The 20,764-nt window shown below is 41.5% G+C and overlaps 1 protein-coding gene across 1 annotated transcript in view; it reads left to right on the top strand.

Moving 5' to 3' along the window:
- Positions 1–19,462, top strand: part of zfp64 (zinc finger protein 64 homolog (mouse)) — a 48,326-nt gene extending 28,864 nt beyond the window's left edge. Inside the window, exons 4-6 of the mRNA XM_068000602.1 lie at positions 149–211; positions 1,701–1,952; positions 16,639–19,462. Coding sequence (XP_067856703.1) covers positions 149–211; positions 1,701–1,952; positions 16,639–18,260 — 1,937 coding nt within the window. The 3' untranslated portion in view covers positions 18,261–19,462. The remainder of the gene's footprint in view (positions 1–148; positions 212–1,700; positions 1,953–16,638) is intronic.
- The last annotated feature ends 1,302 nt before the right edge of the window (positions 19,463–20,764 follow it).

Genomic DNA, 20,764 nt, shown 5'->3' with positions numbered 1-20,764 from the left:
GTAGAGCTCAGTACCACACCAAGTAATACCTAATGCACTTGCCGCTGAATCATCGGGAGAGCCACAGAGGATTATTTCATATCATTTAGAAAAGATGTATGCCCTACAAAAGTACAATTTCTTTACCTTTTCTTCTTTTTGACCCTAGGTTGTACATTTAAAACGTCCCATGGAAATAAAGATTTAGATCGACATTTAAGAACTCACACAGGTAAGTCCAGTTTGTTGTAGTATTACTGCCTAAATGTTCTCAAAATTAAGTAAGTTTTGTGATTTTTGATTTTCTGGCACAAATCCAACTGTTAAGTTTAAAAAAAAACCTGCAGTTTTATTTTAAATCTTTAACTTGAGGCTGTAGACGTAGGAAAAAGTGGCACCTGCTTCAAAGTTCTCTGTTGGCTCTATCAATATTTGCCTTCCCTAATAAAAATGAGAAACTTTCCTTTGTCAGTTACAATACCTGGATTTCTAGACACTTACGCAATGTTTTTAGATCTCTTCCCCCGTCCTCTCCTGCAGATGTTGACTCACATTGGGAGACAGTCTCAGAAGCTCTGCCAGCCCTCTCTGACCATTGTTTATAGGTGAGCTTGGACAGTGATTGTTGGGAGGCTATTCAACTGCTGGAGGCATCACACCTGAGCCCGTTCTGTCCGTACCCAACACCTACCTATGTGTTCTTTTTATAAAGTGTCACTGAACAGCAGCCACGATCAGGAACCCTTGCTGATTGTCATCTCCCAAGCTCAGGGACCCTTTCTGCCACATCAAACAGAATCAACTAACTAAACACCAGCCAGGAATCGAACCTAGGATCTTTGAGTTTATGTGACCCAGTAACTTGTTGGCTTTACCAACTGTGACTTCGGTGGAGCCAAAATTCATGGTTTTAACGAGAAGGTTTTTTTTAGAAGGGGGGACAGAATTTTTAAATTGCCTTACTTGCGTCACTTTCTGCTGAGCATCCATGAGTGGGAACAGCTTACCATCAGTGTAGCGGTTTTACAATGATTGTTGCGCATTCTTGATTTTCCAGATTAAATGATGCAGCTGCCACCACACTGCTCAGGAAAGTTCTCTCCCTTCAAGTGGCTGTATACCTGGTCTATATAGAATCATAGAATCATATCTATGTGAATTCACAGTAAAGAGGGAATTTGAATACATTTGGTTTGTACTGGCAGCAGCTCTACTCAGCCCTGATGGAGTGGCCATTTAACCATTCTGTGCATGGGAGGAGAGGGTGGATGATGCACTCATAGGATCATTTTCCTCTTGATTTTGTGTATTTCCTATTTTCATAGAAAGTTGCTGGACTGTTCCTTCGAACTTGTGCAGCTTATCTTCTAATACTTACAGTGACTGTCAGTGAGTCCTTTCTGTGAATCAGAAATCAGCTGCAGCCAAAGTGAAATAGTCTTGAGGAATATCCCACCCCTTTAAAACCTCAAGCTCCCATTGTAAGTTGTCCCAGGCTATGCCCTAAGTCTGAGTAGTTAATTAGCAGTCATGAATACCATCACTTCAGACTTGATTCTAATTGAATGTGTTTACCCCACCACAAATGAAATTACTTCACTGCAATTCAAGTAGCACACATTTGTACAGGAACATAAGCTGAGAAAAGACCATTGCATTCCATCTGGACAGACCCGTATTTTTGTCCAGGATGTTTTTGTTTAAACTGTGCTGTTTTGTAGGTGAAAAACCCTTTAAATGTGACATTTGCAACAAGAGATTCAGTCGTCTGGATAAGCTGAAGATGCACACTCGCTCACACACTGGAGAGAAGCCACACAAGTGTCAGCACTGTAACTATGCAGCAGCAGACAGCAGCAGCCTGAAGAAGCACCTCAGGATCCACACTGACGAGCGTCCATTTAAATGTCAGATATGCCCTTACGCCAGCCACAGCTCTAGCCAGCTCATTATTCATCTCCGTTCTCACACTGGTAAGTCTGCTTGCTCAGGGCATTGTTGAAATGGCATGCATAAAGAGATTGTTATGAATTGAGTGAAGAAATAGTAAAGCAGGTTGTTACGGGAATCTAGTAGCACAGTGATTCAAACATGCACTTTGAACCTTATCACACTCCACAGTATTCAGCAAATACATGCACTGAGTTTTATTTCCTGTCTGGTTATTAGGAAATGCACCATATCTCAAGGGAAAAAGATGCCCTAACAATCCAGCTGGGTTATTTTTATTGGTCTCACTTGGATGCAGATGGGACAAAAAAGTGACATCCGAAGCAACTCTCTCAATCTGATTCATCAAAAAGTTCAAATGGGACTCCTCCAGATGGTTTAGAGCAGGGGTGTCAAGCTCATTTTATATGGTGAGCCTTATGCAATATCCTGGCACTTGGCATGGGCCACATTCAGCAAAAGTTATTAAAATAGAAATAGATAAAGATCTATTTCATGTTGTTACTTAACTACATTTAGATTTAATTCACTGCTGCCGCTCCCCGATACCTGGCACCTCTTAATTTGAATCCCTATTGCATCAACGTTCGGAGAAATTGACTGGGCTGAGGCCATCTTGAGTATCTAACTTTTTCTATACCTGTAACACTATAAACCTCTGTTGATCACCTCTGAAAAGCCTCCTTTCCAGGCTGAAAAGCCCGAGTTTCTCCAGTCTTTTTTCTGAACAGTAGAGATTAGCCTGTTCTTTGCATTGCCTCTAGCGTTCCTTTGCAACCAGAACTGGTTGCAGTCTGACTAGAGCACTATAAAGTTTGATCTTTACCTCATCTGACTTGTATTCTACCATTTTGGCCGTATTGTTTGTCATCCTTTGACTTTGTTGATTGCTGCCCTGCATTGGTTGATCATGTTTAGCATCGGGTTTACCAAGACTCCTAGATTTCGTTTAGCTTCATTGTTAACTATTTCAAAACTATTCATGGAGTATTGTGCGTCATCAATTTTTCCTACTTAGGTGTTGCACTTTACATTTGTCTGCATTAAATTTCATCCGCCATTGTTGTGTTCACTTGTATATCTTGTCCAACTCATTCGGTAATTGCTGAGCTGACTCTTCTGATTCCACTGTCCGTCCTAGTTTGGTATCTTCTGTAAATCTAACCATTTTGCATTGAGTTTCTGAATCAAAGTGGTTTGTATAAATTAGAAACAGCAGTGGTTGCTGTACTAGATTGATTCCTGGGATGAGAGGGTTGTCCTATGATGAGAGATTGAGTAAAATGGGCTTATATTCTCTGGAGTTTAGAAGAATGAGAGATGACCTCATTGAAACATATAAGATTCTGAGGTGGCTTGATAGGGTAGATGCTGAGAGGTTGTTTCCCCTGGCTGGAGAGTCTAGAACTAGGAGGCATAGTCTCAGGATAAGGGGTCGGCCATTTAAGACTGAGATGAGGAGGAATTTCTTCACTCAGAGGGCTGTGAGTCTTTGAAATTCTCTACCTCAAAGGGCTGTGGATGCTGAGTCATTGAGTGTATTCAAGGCTGAGAAAGATAGATTTTTGGATTCTAGGGGAATCAAGGGATATGGGGATCGGGCAGGGATGTGGAGTTGAGGTCGAAGATGAGCCATGATCTTATTGAGTGGCAGAGCAGGCTCAAGGGGCCGTATGGCCTACTCCTGCTCTTATTTCTTATGTACTGAGCCCTGAGGCACCCCACTCATTACTTCCCCCCACTCTTGATATAATTCCTTTAACATGTACTCATTATTTCCTATGCTTCAACCAGTTCCTTATCCATTCCCAGGGTTTATCCTGAATACCCCGAGTGGGCCTTGATTTAGGTGGCCAGTGCTCCCATCAGAAACAGTCAGGATCCTCATAATTCTATGTAAATGGGGATCCTATGATGTCATTAGGATTCCTGTGACATTTTGGTGCAGTCAATCAAAGAGCTAAGAGTGCTGGAACCACCCACTACACAGAGCAGAAAATGGCCAGAACCAGCGTCCCTGAGAGAGATCACTGGCAACAGCTTTGGAAACAATAACAATGCATATATTTGGCGCTTTTTGAGTAACAGGATGAGTACAATTCCTCTCCCTGCACCTCGTTGCTAATCTTTCTCCTTTCAATAGTGCTCCTTGCTTTCTTTCTCAAATTATTTCTTTCCCTTCATTTTCATAAGACTGCTTTCTTGCTTTCTACAGTTTTGCTTACTGACAATGTAACCCTCTCCAGACATGAAAGAAAAATGTCAGTAGGTTGCCTAAAATGCAGTGCTGTGGATGCAGCATTAATTACCATCTTCAGCACATTGCTGTCAGGAGTGGTATATCTACACAGATTTGAAACTCACTTCTACTACCATTGTATCTAAATATGGTTATTGTAATTATATCCAATATTGAAACTGGTATGTTTAATTCCCTAAGTTTGTTTTGTATTTTGGTTTCACTAGTTGATGTCCCATGGGTTTGATCTTGGGGACAATTTTTTAAAAATTATATCTCCCTATAACTGTAATTTCAAATCAAATCAGAATATGAACAGCTCAGTAACAGTGGTTTTAATTCAACTGTGATGCTAATTTATAGTATTTCATTGAGCCATTCTCTTTTCGGTAGTCTCTCTGCACTGCCTGTAAACAGGCCTCATGTCCCCGACAATCCATAAGCTGCAACCTCTTGGATTTTTGCCACCTATACAGATCTCATACCCTTAGGATTCACAGTAGTCCTTGGTCACCAGTGCCTTCTGCACCCTTACTTCACTCCCACAGATTATTTCAGAAGATGGAAGTATCAACACGTCACTCTTGACTTCATTTCAGGCTCCAAATTAGGTTATTAGCTTTATTTACACTATATTTCCTACATTACAACAGTAATTACACTTCAAAAGTACTTCATTGGCTGTAAAGTGCTTTGGGACATCCTGAAGTCGTGAAAGGCGCTATATAAATGCAAGTCTCTCTTTCACACTGATTCTAAAGAGCAAAATACGTACATAACAGCACAAGTCTCCTGAAAGTCCTGGCTCTAATTTTTAGGCTATATCCCCGAGTCCTAGACTCCCCAACCAACGGAAATAGTTTCTCTCTATCTTCCCTCAGTTCCCCTTAATATCGTGAAAACTTCGATCAAATCTCTCTTTAATCTTCTAAATTCCAGGGACTACAACCCTAGTTTGTGTAATCTCTCCTTGTAATGTAACGCTTGGAGTCCAGGTATCATTCTAGTATATCTACGCTGCACTCCCTCCAAGGCCAATATATCCTTCCTAAGGTGCGGTACCCAGAACTGAACACAGTACTCCAGGAGTGTCTAACTAGGGCTTTGTACAGCTGTAGCATAACTTCTATCCCCTTGTATTCCAATCCTCTAGATATAAAGGCCAGCATTCCATTAGCCTTTTTGATTATTTTCTGTACCTGTCCATGACATTTAAATGATCTATGTACATGGACCCCTAAGTCTTTTTGGACCTCCACTGTTGCAAGCTTTTCACCATTTAAAAAGTACTCTGATCTATCTTTTTTAGGTCCGAAGTGGATGACTTCACTCTTGCCTACATTGAAATCCATTTACCACAATTTTGCCCATTCACTTAATCTATTAATATCTCTGTAATTTTATGCTTCCATCTACTGCTTACAATGGTGCCTATCTTTGTGTCACGGCAAACTTGGATATGTGGCTCTCTATTCCATCATCTAAGTCGTTAATAAATAACATGAATTGTTGAGCCCCAACACAGATCCCTGTGGGACACCACTAGTCACATCCTGCCAATTTGAGTACCTGCCCATTATCTCTACTCTCTGTTGCTTGCCACTCAGCCAATTTCCCAACCATGCCAATAATTTGCCCTCAATTCCATGAGCTTCAACTTTAGCTAACATTCTGTTATGAGGGACTTTATTGAATGCCTTCTGGAAGTCCATATAAACAACATTCATAGACATTCCCCTGTCCACTACTTTAGTCACCTCTTCAAAAAATTCAATCAGGTTCATCAGGCATGGCCTACCCTTTACAAGTCCATGCTTGCTCTTTCTGATCAGTGGAAAATTTTCAAGGTGTTCAGTCACTCTATCCTTAATTACAGACTCTAGTAATTTCCCGACAACAGACGTTAGTCTATAATTCCCTGGTTTCCCTCTCTCACCTTTCTTAAATAGCGGAGTGACATGTGCAATTTTCCAATCTAAAGGAACGGCTTCTGAATCGAGAGAACTTTGGAAGATTATAGTTTGGGCATCTGCAATGTTCTCAACTACTTCCTTTAAATCCCTGGGATTTGTCACTCTTTAGTGCCATTATTTTCTTCCTTACTGTTAATTTGCTTATGTTAATTATGGTGAGTCCCCGTACCTGATTCAAAATTAGTTTCCTTGGGGTGTCGGGCATGCTGTCCTCTTCCTCTATTGTAAATACTGATGCAAAATAATTATTTAACATGTCTGCCATTTCCTTATTTTCATTTACAGTATCACCATTATCAGTTTTTAAGGGGCCCACATTGCTCTTGACCACCTTCTTTCTCCTATTGTAATTGTAAAAATTTTTGGTGTTGATTTTGATATCTCTTGCAAGTTTCTTTTCATACTCCCTTTTTGTAGTTCTTACTATCTGTTTTGTCACCCTTTGCTGTTCTTTGTATCTCTCCCATTCACCAGGATCTGTCCAGTTTTTGCATTTTTGTGTGCTTTTTATGTTGTTCCTTTCCTCTTTTGTCGTTCATGACTTTTTTTTGGCAAGTAGAGCTCTTGCTCCTTAGGGGTATAAACTGGTTCTCTATCACATTAAATTCAAAAAAGAATTTAACATGATACAGAACCAGTTTAAACCCCAAGGGGCAAGAACTCTACTTGCCAAAAAAAAAGCCTCATGGTTTAGTCTCCTTCACTATCCTTGCCAGGGGGCTTAAAATCCTACTTTGTCTTTCATTTGCGTACAGTTCACACTGAATTTAATGCAGCCATAAAATACATATTTGGTCTGCACTATCTTAATTATTTAATTGTCTCATTAACAAACACTGTTCCAAATTGAATGATGCACAGAATGGTGGTGATCACACCGCTGAAATGAGGGCATCTTGACTCACTTAGGATCGGACTGAATGACAAGAACAAAGAGTTACATCGAAACTACAGCACAGAAACAGGCCATTTGGCCCGACTGGTCTATGCCGGCGTTTATGCTCCACACGAGCCTTCTCCCTCCCTATTTCATGTAACCCTATTAAGATACCCTTCTATTCCTTTCTCTCTGTGCTTATCTAGCTTCCCCTTAAATGCATCTATGCTATTTGCCTCAGCTACTCCTGGTGGTAGCGCGTTCCACATTCTTACCACTCTTTGGGTAAAGACGTTTCTCCTGAATTACCTATTGGATTTATTGGCAACTATTTTATACTGATGACCTCTAGTTTTGGACTCCCCAAGATGTGGAAATATTTTCTCTACATCTACCCTATCATTATCTTAAAGACCTCTATCAGGTCACCCCTAAGCCTTCTGTTTTCTAGAGAAAAGAGCCCCAGCCTTTCCTGATAAGGATATTCTCTCAGTTCTGGTATCATCGTTGTGAATCTTTTTTGCATCCTCTCCAATGCCTCTATATCCTTTCTATAATATGGAGACCAGAACTGTGCACATTACTCCAAGTGTGGTCTAACCAAGGTTCTATACAAGTTTAACATAACTACTCTGCTTTTCAATTCTGTCCCTCTAGAAATGAACCCTAGTGCTTGATTTGCCTTTTTTATGACCTTATTAACCTGCGTCGCTACTTTTAGTGATTTGTGTATCTGTACCTCTAGATCCCTTTGCTCCTCTATCCCATTTAGACTCCAAGCAGTATGTGGCCTCCTTATTCTTCCTACCAAAATGCACCACCTCACATTTATCTATATTGAAATTCATTTGCCAATTACACGTCCATTCTGCAAGTTTATTAATGTCCTCTTGCATTTTGACGCATTAATGTCCTCTTGCATTTTGACGCATTCTTCCTTTGTATTAACTATACGCCCCAATTTTGAAATTGTGCTTCCGACTCCTGAACCCAAATCGTTAATGTAAATTGTGAACAACAGTGGTCCCAGCACCAATCCTTGTGGAACACCACTTCACACCTTTTGCCAGCATGTGAAGCTACTCTTAACCCCTACTCTCTCTTTTTCTCTTTTGTAGCCAACTTGCTATCCATTCTGCTACCTGTCCCCTGACTCCATGTGCTCTGACCTTAGTGTGGTACCTTATCGAAGGCCTTTTGAAAATCCAAATATATTACATCTACTGCATTATCATTATCTACTCTTTCTATTACTTCTTCAAAGAATTCAATAAGGTTGGTCAAGCATGAGCATCTTTGATAATCAGATCAACTGTTGTTGGTCAGTCATTTTAAGATTGAACCTGTCTTAGCTTTTAATTGGTACAGGAACATAATCGATACATGTATGCAAAGCTAGTCCTACTTCTACCTACCTTTATGCAGTGACACGACCACTGAACCTGTCACATTATTCTAATGCTCTGCTGGTTGGCCTCCCATCTTCCACCCTCCATAAATTTCAGCTCATCCAAAACTCCGCTGCCCATATTCTAGCTCGCACCAAAAACCCATTCACCCATCACCCCTGTGCTCGCTAACCTACATTGGCTCCTGGTCCGGCAATGCCTCAAACTTAAAATCTCATCCTTGTGTTCAAATCCCTCCATGGCCTCGCCCCTCCCTATCTCTGTAACCTTCAGCCCTCTGAGATCACTACGCTCCTCCAATTCTGGCCTCTTGCACATCCCTGATTTCCATCGCCCCACCATTGGAGGTTGTGCCTTCTGCTGTCTAGGTCCGAAGTTCTGCAATTCCCTCCCTAAACCTCTCCACCCCTCCACCTTTCTCTCCTCCTTTAAGACGTTCCTTAAAACCTACCGCTTTGACCACAACAACTTGCATTTATGTCAGTAAAATGTCCCAAGGTGCTTCACAGGAGCATTATCAAACAAAATTTGACACCGAGCCACATAAGGAGATATTAGGACAGGTGACCAAAAGCTTGGTCAAAGAGGTAGGTTTTAAGGAGTGTCTTAAAGGAGGAGAGAGAGGTGGAGAGGTTTAGGGAGGGAATTCCTGAGCTTCGGGCCCAGGCAGCTGAAGGCATGACTGCCAATAGTGGAGTGATTAAAATCTTAAAGCTTTTAGTCACCTGTCCTAATAGCTCTTCATGTGGCTCGGTGTCAAATTTAGCTTGATAACGCTCCTGTGAAGCGCCTTGGGTCGTTTTACTACGTTAAAGGCGCTATATAAATGCAAGTTGTTGTTGCATACTTTTGTAAATATCAGTGGATCATCTATGCCATTTCTCCCCCTAAATCAGATGATAAACTGATATAATGATAGGAGCATTATACCATGTAATGACAATATATTATTCTGTTGTTGAGATAGAGCTATGTTTTAAGTAGGTCTATCCCTTTAAGGCTGTAAAGTCTAAATGCTTTAAGTAAACACAGCATAAGGTCAATCAGAGTTTGTTTGTTTGATGAGGGAAATTTATATGTTGGAAGGTGCTTCGAAATTTCTGCTTTCAGTTTTTTTAAATTAAATGTGCAATTACCACCTTTCTTTTTATATAGTTTTGACACTTTGAAGTGTGACGTATGAAGAACAGTCTCAAAATTGTCATACAGATACACAGATATGAATAATGGCAATTTCATCAAGGTGCGAGTTACAAATCCTGTGTCATATAAAAACTTCAGCAAAACCAGTATGATGTGACTCCTTGGGGCTTAGCAAATTTTTCCAGTGAGTGTTTGATTTCAGGAGAGACTCGAGAGCGATCCCAGATTTAATCCCTAGCCTGTACTGAATAAATTGATCGCATCCGAAGCAGTGAAAGGGGTACAATTGGCTTCAGGACTTTTGGGCTAGTGTAGGAGGAAAGTCAGTCAGGGTTCCAGTTCCTGATTTCTATCTAGTGACAACTGCAGGAAGTGCACATGTTTGTTAGACGAGGGCGGAATCAGGCTTGGCTGTGATGCCCCAAAGTCAAAGCTCACACATGAATTAATAGCCGCTTGGGTGAGGGTATCCTGCATGTAGAATCATAGAAAATTTACGGCACAGAAGGAGGCCATTCGGCCCATCGTGTCCGTGCAGGCCGAAAATGAGCCACCCAGCCTAATTCCACTTTCCAGCACTTGGTCCGTAGCCTTGTAGGTCACGACACTTCAGGTGCACATCCAGGTATTTTTTAAATGAGTTGAGGGTTTCTGTCTCTACAACCCTTTCAGGCAGTGAGTTCCAGACCCCCATCACCCTCTGGGTGAAAATTTATTTCCTCAGATCTCCTCTAATCCTTCTCCCAATCACTTTAAATCTATGCCCCCTGGTTATTGACCTCTCATAATAGGCCCCTCATAATTTTATACACCTCAATTAAATCATCCCTCAGCCTCCTCTGTTCTAAAGAAAACAACTCCAGCCTATCCAATCTTTCCTCATAGCTAAAATTCTCCAGTCCTGGCAACATCCTCGTAAATCTCCCCTGTACCCTCTCTAGTGCAATTACATCCTTCCTGTAATGTGGTGACCAGTACTCAAGCTGTGGCCTAACCAGTATTTTATACAGTTCCAGCATAACCTCCCTGCTCTTATATTCTGTGCCTCGGCTAATAAAGGAAAGTATTCCATATGCCTTCTTAACCACCTTATCTACCTGTTCTGCTACCTTCAGGGATCTGTGGACATATACTCCAAGATCCCTCACTTCCTCTACACCTCTCAATATCCTCCCGTTTATTGTGTACTCCCTTGCCTTGATTGCCTTCCCCAAATGCTTTACCTCACACTTCTCTGGATTGAATTCCATTTGCCACTTTTCTGCCCACCTGACCAGTCTTCCTGCAGTTTACAGCTTTCCTCCTCACTATCAACCACAGGGCCAATTTTTGTATCATCTGCAAACTTCTTAATCATGCCCCCTACATTTAAGTCCAAATCATTAACATACATCACAAAAAGCAAAGGACCTAGTACTGAGCCCTGCGGAACCCCACTGGAAACAGCCTTCCACTTGCAAAAACACCCTTTGCTTCCTGCCACTAAGCTAATTTTGGATCCAACTTGGCTCTCTCCCTTGGATCCCATGGGCTTGTACTTTTTTGACCTGTTTGCTATGTGGGATCTTTGTTACCTCCTCAAAAAATTCAATCAAGTTATTCAGACACGACCTTCCCTTAAAAAATCCATGCTGACTGTCCTTAATTACTCCATGCCTTTCTAAGTGATGGTTTATCCTGTCCCTCATAACTGATTCCAGTAATTTGCCCACCACCGAGGTTAGACTGACTGGCCTGTAATTACTCGGTCTATCCCTTGCTCCCTTTTTAAATAATGATACAACATTAGCAGTCCTCCAATCCTCCGGCACCACGCCTGTACCCAGTGAGGATTGAAAAATGATGGTCAGAGCCTCCGCTATTTCCTCCCTTGCTTCTTTTAACAGCCTGGGATACATTTCATCCAGCCCTGGCGATTCATCTACTTTCAAAGATGCTAATCCCCTTAATACTTCCTCTCTCACTAAGTTTATCCCATCCAATATTTCACACCCCTCCTCCTTAATTACAATGTCTGCATCATCCCTCTCTTTTGTGAAGTCTGACGCAAAGTATTCATTAAGAACCATACCAACATCTTCCGTCTCCACGCATAGGTTACTTTTTTGGTGTCTAGTCGGCCCTACTCTTTCCTTAGTTATCCTCTTGCTCGTAATGTATTTATAAAACATCTTTGGGTTTTCCTTGATTTTACTTGCCAATATTTTTTCATGCTCTCTCTTTGCTTTCCTAATTTCATTTTTAATTTCACCCGGCACTTTTTATACTCCTGTAGGCTAGATAGTGCTCATTACAGCAAGGTGTCAGTGCCTCCAGGAGGTGAAAGAAATGAAAGAATGGAAAAGTATGGGAACTTCCTGTGGGTTAAATTTGCCTTGTACATCAGACATAATGCACACACTCTGAGCATTTAGGGAATTGAAATTGTGTGATTTGCCATTAATTGAGTGGGTGTTAACTTTTGCCCATGTTCTGAGCTTGCTCCTATGAGTAAATAGTTCTATAATGCACATTGCAAACAAACCTAGCATCATTCCTTTTTTTTGCATGTTAAGCAGCAATTAATGTGAAACTTGCAAATTCACTCAGAATTCACTTCGTTTCCATATCATTTTAATTTCCCACATTGAAAACTGGTAGAGTTTCATTAGAAGTGCTGGTAGAATACCAGTGGTGAGCATAGAGGGTGATTTTTGCTTAAAGGAGTCGTCTTTCAGTGAACTTTGCAACATGGGTGTCACATAAGTCTGTCAATGCGAGAAACTTAAGAGGAGCAGGAGCGACAGTAACAGGAGGAGATAATGATCTGAGAGGCTTAAGGACCTAGACTTACAAAACCCCACTACTACATGATGTAGCATGAGTGCTTCCAACTTTTCATCAACCTGGACCTGACCAAGGAAGAATGTGTAAGCTTTGACAGACATGTGTTAGCTCCTTGAAGTAGGCCTACAGCCCTGAAGCAATAACCAGAAGGTAATGTCAATGGAAGTAAAAGTAGCTATCACTCTGCATTTCTACCCGCATCTGGTCACCTTCTGGTCATCAATAGGATAAATCAGACAATTTGTAGTTTGCCAGTACATCACTGAAGGAACAGGTGCCCTTTACTGTCACGCACCAAATTCAATAGTGGCAGGCCACACCAGTTGGAGCCCAAATTTGGCCAGTTGTGTTGCATTCTCCAGGTACAAGATGCCATGTGTGGAAATGCAGGCAATATCCTACCTTTTATCGACAGAATGGATTGTTGCTTCCTCAATATTTCAGATGGTATGCAACGATTAACAAAATATTATTCAATCTGATGCTTGTTTTCCAGGACTTGTTTATAGACACACACCTCTGAAGGGAATCAGGGGTTCTACAATTATTTGATATGACGGGGGGGGGGGGGGGGGGGGAACCAAATGTAAGGATGGTTCCTGGAAGATATGTGCTACCCACTCCAAAAGTGGCTGATTACACCTTTGCTGAGCCCCCATACCCCACAAGAAAGGACCCACAACAAAGCACATTTGAAAGGCAGAAATATAATAGCAGATCATTATCATGTACAAAACAATTTGTTTTTTACACTAACAAGTACTGCTGAAAACTTCAGTTTTCAATATATGCTTATATTACTGTAAGAGTGCATTTGTGCAGTATATTTGTTGTGATGCACCCTTGTGTTTTGTGAACTAATGCATAGTGTTCTCTTTAATGCACTACTCCAAGTAATGACCTATTGAAAGTCGTAGATGTGAAGGATTCCTGCGAGATGTCCTGAGGACCTCATTGCAATTTCAATGCCCCCTCTCCCTCTATATGCTGCAGACCTTTCTGCATGCCAGGAATAGCCCATCCTGTTCTGACTGTGGGGGCTTGCATTCTTTGGAGTACTTCTCTTGTCAATTGCACTAGCTGGCAAACGAGAGCCACACTTCCCTTTCTGTGTTTCTTACTCCTGTTGCTATTGGAGGCTGAGACAGTTTCTTGGACTGTGAATCTCAATGCCCCTAATATCATCTTGAGAAAAGTTGCAACTGTCCGTGTACCAGAGAGCTCTTCTGCAGATGCCACGGTTACTGTGTACTGCTCATTGACATCCTGCAGCTCAGACAACCCTTGCTAACCAACATTGCCTGATTGGATGGTAAAATCTAAATTCCACAGACCAGCCTGTGTCACCTAGTGCCAGTGATGCATGTTCCTTCATTTCACTGGTGACTTTGTAAGGTCAGAATCAAGAAGCAACTTAACAGGGCCTACGACTATGCTCTATCGCCACACAGCAAAGGCCCATCTGTTCTTTACTCACCACCTCTGTCCTTTCTTCATCAATGATTAGTGACTCGCACCATGTGTTGTTTCGTCAAACTCACTAATACCCTCCAAAGTGTGTGTGTCTGGGCTTCACCTACTTCGAATGATATGGGTGGCAGAGTGTTGAGGTGAGAGTGATGGCCCTGCAGTGCCAGGTACCCCCTCCTGGGTATATGGTTTTTCTGTTTTTAAAAAAAAATGCTGCAGGATGAATAAATGGACATTTTTATCCATATTGTTCTTGCAATGACAATGTTTAGAACTTTTAAAATACTGATGGAAGAGGAGGGGAGACTGAACAGCACATTGAATCTTTTGCTGATCAGGTATTTAATTTCCTGATCAGTGCTGCTCAGCTGTTCAACCATCCCCCTCACCGGAACTGTGCTCAGAAAGCGGGTTTTTGAACTAATACTGCCCCACAGAATATCATGGTTTGCCACCTAATGATGATTCAGTCACAGTGATCATTTGGGTACCCATCCAAACCCATCAGTATTACCAGATACCATTGTGTTTGAATTACTAGTGGTGGGATGTCAAAGTTTTCCCATCAAAATCGCTTATTTTCTTGTCTTCCTTTTACATTTTTCCACGTTTTACAAGCAGATCAAAGATGGTATTGCGTACTCTATTTTCAAATACAGTATAGGTGCAGCTGCTTAGAATTAGCATAACTACCTGGCATTGTAAGTTATTTTCCTCCAATTTCCTCCCCTTCCCTTCCCTCCTCCCCTGAAGATGCTGACCTTTGCAGGGGTACCTTGCCCAAGTGGCCAACCTTCATGTGTGAACATGGACAGGCTATTTGGATGTTGAGGGCCTCCCAGCCAAACACAATCCTGTCCTCAGCATCCACATATGCGCACTTTCCAGCAGGGGTCATTCAGTAGTGATCACCGTGGCTGATCGCCCTCCACAGGCTGGGGAACTGAAATTAGCTGGAGCACCCTCACTGCTAATCAGCTGAGATCTGCTATCTTGGTAATGACCTGGTTTTGAATCTGGACCTCCTGATCTTTATAACTCAGTATCACACTGGGTGGTGCATTTACCCAGTAAGGCATTGGAGTGCTTTAATTGTGCTGGTAAATAAAGAACTCAGTTAGGATGTCACTTGCATTGTGACAACAAGGTGGCAACTCTGAAAAGCCACACAGGAAGCACATAATTGTACTGTAGATATCAGATTACGCGGTGCCAAAACAGCAGACTATGTTTGTGCAAACAACTGCCATGTCACAGGAGTAACACATGCTGAAGGTACTTTTGAGTGAAATGTCAGGACATAGGTTACAGTTGTCAATAATGCAGTGTAAAATATTTTAGAAAGGGCCTCACTGCTGTTGTTTATGTGCAGAGCCACAGCTGGAGTTTATCAACTGCTGTGGAATGTGAATGCTGCCACTGTGATATAATGAGGACCTGTGCTCCCAAATCTCAAGCACACTTGCAAATTATATTGCATATATCTTATAATAAGGCAGTTACTTTAGTCACGCATCACAATCATAATATAATAGAATCCATTAACTGACTAAGTATGTGTGAATATTATTAACAGTTTCTAATATGTGCATAAAACATTCTCTCAGGATTAGCAGGAATATTAATGTAAAGATTCATAGAATTTCTGTAACAGTAAAAAATTAGAAAGGAAAATATAGCCTGAAAAACGGTGATGATGTATTTAGTATAAAACAGTGATGAGTAAAAACTGTTTAAAACATCCAGCACTCCAGTAACTAACTATTCTGTGTTTTTGTATGTTCACATTTTTAAGAACACAAATGTGAATACACTCAACATTTGCTGCACAAGGTCTTTATATGTGCAATAAAAGAAGTTGATGCACAAACATAAGATTATGTTTGCTCACATGTAAATTTGTTTTTAAAAGCCAGAAAATTGAGCTTTTTGTAACTATTGTTCCACAAGATTGTTATCTGTTAATTCTAAAAGTATCAATCTACTGATCTATTCATTTGCATTAAAATTGTGTTGTTCTTAGCTGGCCTCTCCTGTTCTTGCTGCTCTGTACTCTCATATTTCACATCTTTGACCTTTATCTGCTTGTGCTGCTTCCTTGTTTATGTACTGATATATCCCACCTTTTTGTGCCCTTTATGGAGAAGAGTACACACACTGACATCCCTGTCTGTTCTATTCCCAGTTGAATCAACCACATTTTCAAGGCTTAAGATGTAATGTTCATCATCCACTGACTCTTGCAGAGAGGCCTTTTCTGATTTCCTGCTAAGGGTATTTGGACTCTGCATGCACAGCACACAATTTGATGTCTGTTAACATTTGAGAGACCAATACAACAACATGCACTGAAACAGAAAAAGGGGAAAAAGCACATTCCTTGGTTTTGAAATATGTTGTTGGTCCAGAATAATCAATTGCATTGGTCATATCCAATCTAATGATGTACACATGCAAAGAAGTCTATTGATAAAATGATAAAAATTGATGTATTGAGAGACATAAATCCTTTCTTTATCAATGAGCTCTATGAGTAGAATGTGAAATTGGGAAAATGGGCAAAATAAATCAAATCAAAACATCTCTCAGAGACTGCCATTTACCCTGTATAAATGAAATAAAATGAAATTATTTAATCTACCAGTGCTGAGTATTGCACTTGAAAGCAACAAATCTGGAGGTCTTTAGAACTATTACTCAATTTACAGTTAACTCTAATAGTACAATGTACCAATTTTAATCTTGTTTATACAATTTTGCTCTCCTGTTCAGGTGATGCTCCTTTCCATTGTCAGTTGTGTGATGCCAAATTTAAAATCAACTCAGACCTGAAGAGACATATGCGCATCCACTCTGGTGAGAAACCCTACCAATGCAACTTTTGTGATTACCGATGCGCTATGAAGGGCAATCTCCGGTCTCACATCCGTGTAAAGCATAGCATGGAGAACACTTTCAAGTGCCCACAGTGCGACTACCAATGTGGGAACAAATCCACGCTGCGGCAGCACACAAGGACCCATCAACCAGATAAGCCGATAAAATGCTTGCAGTGCAGCTACTCCTGTTCCAGTAAAGGATCTTTGAAGGTACATGAAAGAATTCATTCTGAAGATCGACCTTTCAGGTGCAAATTTTGCTCCTTTGATTCAAAGCAACGTAGCAACCTTCTCATGCACCTAAAGAAACATCACATAGGTAAAGATAAGCTTAGTGCAGGGAACAAAGATGTTGATGGGCAAAAGCAAGGTAGTTCAAGGTTAGTGGTCAAACTGGATGCTAAAAAGCCTTTCAGATGTGATATGTGTGAAGCCAGTTTTGTCAGAGAAGATTCACTACGCAGCCATAAGAATCAGCACCGTGATTTGTCCCACAGCAATGAAAACAGTGCACTAGCAGTTCTACAACTGCAGATGCATCATGGGAACCAAACCAATGCTCCTTCTGTGTCTAATCATCTTCAACCAGGATCAGTTACTTCCTTTAACAAAGGAGAGGTGAAGATTATAGTTAGCCACCAGCTGAATCCAACCAACAGCATTGTTCAAGCGACAGTAAATGAGCATCATACAATAAGAGATACTGTGGTATCTGATTCAAACCATCAGAATAGGGATGATGTGACCCCTAGCAACCAGTTGCAACTGTTACATCAGGTCAGTTTGATTGCTCCAACCCAACAAACCATATCCCAGAATGAAGCTGAAGCTAACTCATCTTTAGAGCAGGAAGAAGCTTTGCTTAGCCCTATTGATTCAAGTGCTACTGACAGTCTCCATCAAGCTCTAATGCAAACCACAGCAGTTGCTAACCGGGGATCTTCAAACAGCCAGTCATTCATTACTGGTTCTACAATCAACTGCTCAGACCTGGATGGCCTCAATGCCCTCATTCAAGAGGAGAGCAGGGAGGTGACTGTAGTTAGTGACGCTAACCAGACTGCTGCAACCTCCTCCTCATCCTCAGCATCCCCCATCTTCTCTTCCCCATCTCCTCAGATGCAGGGACCTAAACAAACCTATTCTATTGTTCCAGCAGGGGGTCCATCCAGTGTTACCTGCTCAGTATTACAGATTCCATCTCATAATTCTTCAGCTACAGGATTCCCCTCACAATCCCAAGAATCGAACAGTCTTTTGGTATCCAGCATTGGCATCAGCACTTCAGGAGTGATTATACAGAGTCTTCCAATGGTTGTTTCAACAGCGCAGCAACAACAAACTGATGATCAGCTCTCTGAGCGGGCTTTCTACACTGATTCCAATGCTCCTTCTGCCTTAGTGTTACAGGATACCTCACAGCTTTCTGATAGACAATCAATGCACCTTGCCTCTGGTGGGGACAACACACAATCTACCTGTTCTGTAACCGAAACCCAAGGGTGGACGATGTAGAATTATTATATTGCTGATCTGGATTCCTGAATGTGATTGACTAAAATGCAGTGATGAAGCAGACTCGATTGTTGTCTGTTGAGTTCTGCAGACAGCTATAGTCCTCTAATTTGGGCATGATTGTTTTGCACAGTAGATCATAAGATGAAACCATTGCAAAAATAAATTATTTCTTTAATAGTCATCTGAGATCCTGAACTAGCCTCATAGCTTTGGTGATAGTTGGCGGGGGTCAGATTCAAGCCTTAACCTTAATTGGTATTTGAAAAAGTTATCCACTGTGTTCTTGAGTGGGTCACCATCCGAAGTACCTTGTGGTAATGGTACATCGCAAAATAGGAGGAGAAGCAAAATCGTCAATGAATCATATCCTGTCCTAAAAAGAGTCTTTCTTGGTTTCTCCATGATTGACTTGCCCATTGTTGAACCGAACCATCCCGATCAGGGGAGGGCGGGAGAAGAGGGGGTTCCCGTTTTGATCCCTGGTCTGTGTCGAGTTAGCTGGCCTTAATTGGATCAGCAGCAGAGGTGCTACAATTGATACTCAGCAACCGTGGACTAGGGAAGAGTTCCCATCCCGAATGCTCCCTTCTGCAGGTAAGCATATGTATATGCTTGTCATGGCCCCCACTGTGATAGTCTGATGATGTTTATTGTCTAGATTCACAGATGAGGAATGGACACTTGGGCAAAGTAATGGAGATTAGTCTTCATCCATGTAACTGCCTCCAGAATGAGTTAGCTGCTTCAGGATAGGAGAAAAATTTGACGAAGAAAAACAGTGGCTTTTGTCAGACCTTATTAAGTGACATTGACTGTGGCTGTAGCAAAGTAAACAATGTAGTCTGTACCGCCTGGAGGGAGGCAGCATTGAAATAGGAAGGGGAAAAAGGGTGTAAAGTTTCCTATATAATCTAATCATGCAGTTGGTCACAATCATTCATAGTGGATTTAATTCTAAACAAAAGTGATCTAAACCAGTAAATTATAGTAACCAAATATTTGACCGTCCTTAAACAAGAGATCAAATATTCAATTGATTAATAAACTGGATTCAGATAAAATACAGTAAGCATGTACAAATAATATTGTACTTTAATTGTGGAACATCTTGTATATTTTTGAGATGTTACTATTTTGTATAATTTCAATGAATAAATCAGCAAAACACCACAGACAATAAAATACGACCGATATAAGAAGTATAATCTCGTTGGTCTTGCCTTATCAGTTAGGCATCCTTCTGAAATTCAAGAGGTTTACCATGGTCAGTATGAAGTGTTTTAGCAAAGACCAATGGAGAGTGAAAGGAAACAAATCCCAATGACGAGCCGGGATTGATCACCAAATAGGCACGTAGGCCTGGAGTTTCACGTGCAAGTTTATGTCTGTCCATCAAACCCTTCGTCCAAACGAATCTCCTCTCTCAAATCTGGCCACGTTCCTGACTCTCAAATGCACGTATCCTCCAATTGTGCTAGTTCAGGAGTACTCAACATTGCATCCAGAATTTCAGGCGCAGCAAGAAACAGTCATTTTTCTGGTCTTTTAATTACAATTTTTTGAGCACTTGGGGGAAAAAAAATTATCCTCACTGAGACCTGCCCTGCATTTTCTGTTTCTTTTGATGCATTTTTATGGCATAAGTTAAGTCACATTAAAAATTGAAAAGCTTCCCCAATTGCAGGTTCTTAAACATGCTGGGGGGAAAATTCGATAGGGCCTATTATGGGGCATAGGTAGCATGATCCGTTATTTACCCGCGCCCAATGGTCCCTGCGCAGACAGGACGAGAACTTTGTCTGGCCTCAGTACTCACTATCAAGCTGCATTGAAATCCAGGCCTGGCACTTCAATTCAATGCAATTTGCACTTTCCACCAGCAGGAGGCAGCCCCAATCTCTTAAAGATAGCTGATACCTGTTATTTGCTACAAGTAACAGTCTGCTGTCTGCACGGAGCCTGAACAGAGATCAGACATCACACATAAAACACAGATGCAGGTCCCATCCCTATGTTTACACACTGATGAGTTATGTTAAAACATTGAATAAAGATTGCGCTCTACTAAATCCCACATCCTCCAATCTGCATGCCAGACCTCACCAATCTGCCGATCTGAGCTTGTACCAAGCCTGCGAGAGTGCGTGCACCAAGGTTCCCTGATGATGCACTAGAGGCCTTGGTGCAAGAGGTGGACAGAAGGAGGGGCATCCTATATCCACGGGGGGGGGGGGGGGTGGGCAAGAGGCCCTCCGGACATGCCCAAAAGGCAGTGGGAGACAGCGAGGGACGAAGTCAATGCCAGGTGCACAGCACATGAACATGGATGCAATGCAGGAAGAAGTTCAATGCTTTGACACGAATGGTCAAGGTGAGTGAGGTCAACTGTCAAGTGGCATCTCCTACCAACTGCACACTAGCCGCATCCACTGCTCCACGCACTACACCCCCATGACCCACATACCAACAAACTCTTTCCATCAGTACTCAACTCTACCAAT

This window comes from Heptranchias perlo, chromosome 19 (assembly GCF_035084215.1).
Source record: "Heptranchias perlo isolate sHepPer1 chromosome 19, sHepPer1.hap1, whole genome shotgun sequence".
NCBI lineage: Eukaryota > Metazoa > Chordata > Chondrichthyes > Hexanchiformes > Hexanchidae > Heptranchias > Heptranchias perlo.
Note: the sequence above shows the minus strand (reverse complement) of the source record. Positions and strands in the feature narration are given on the sequence as shown.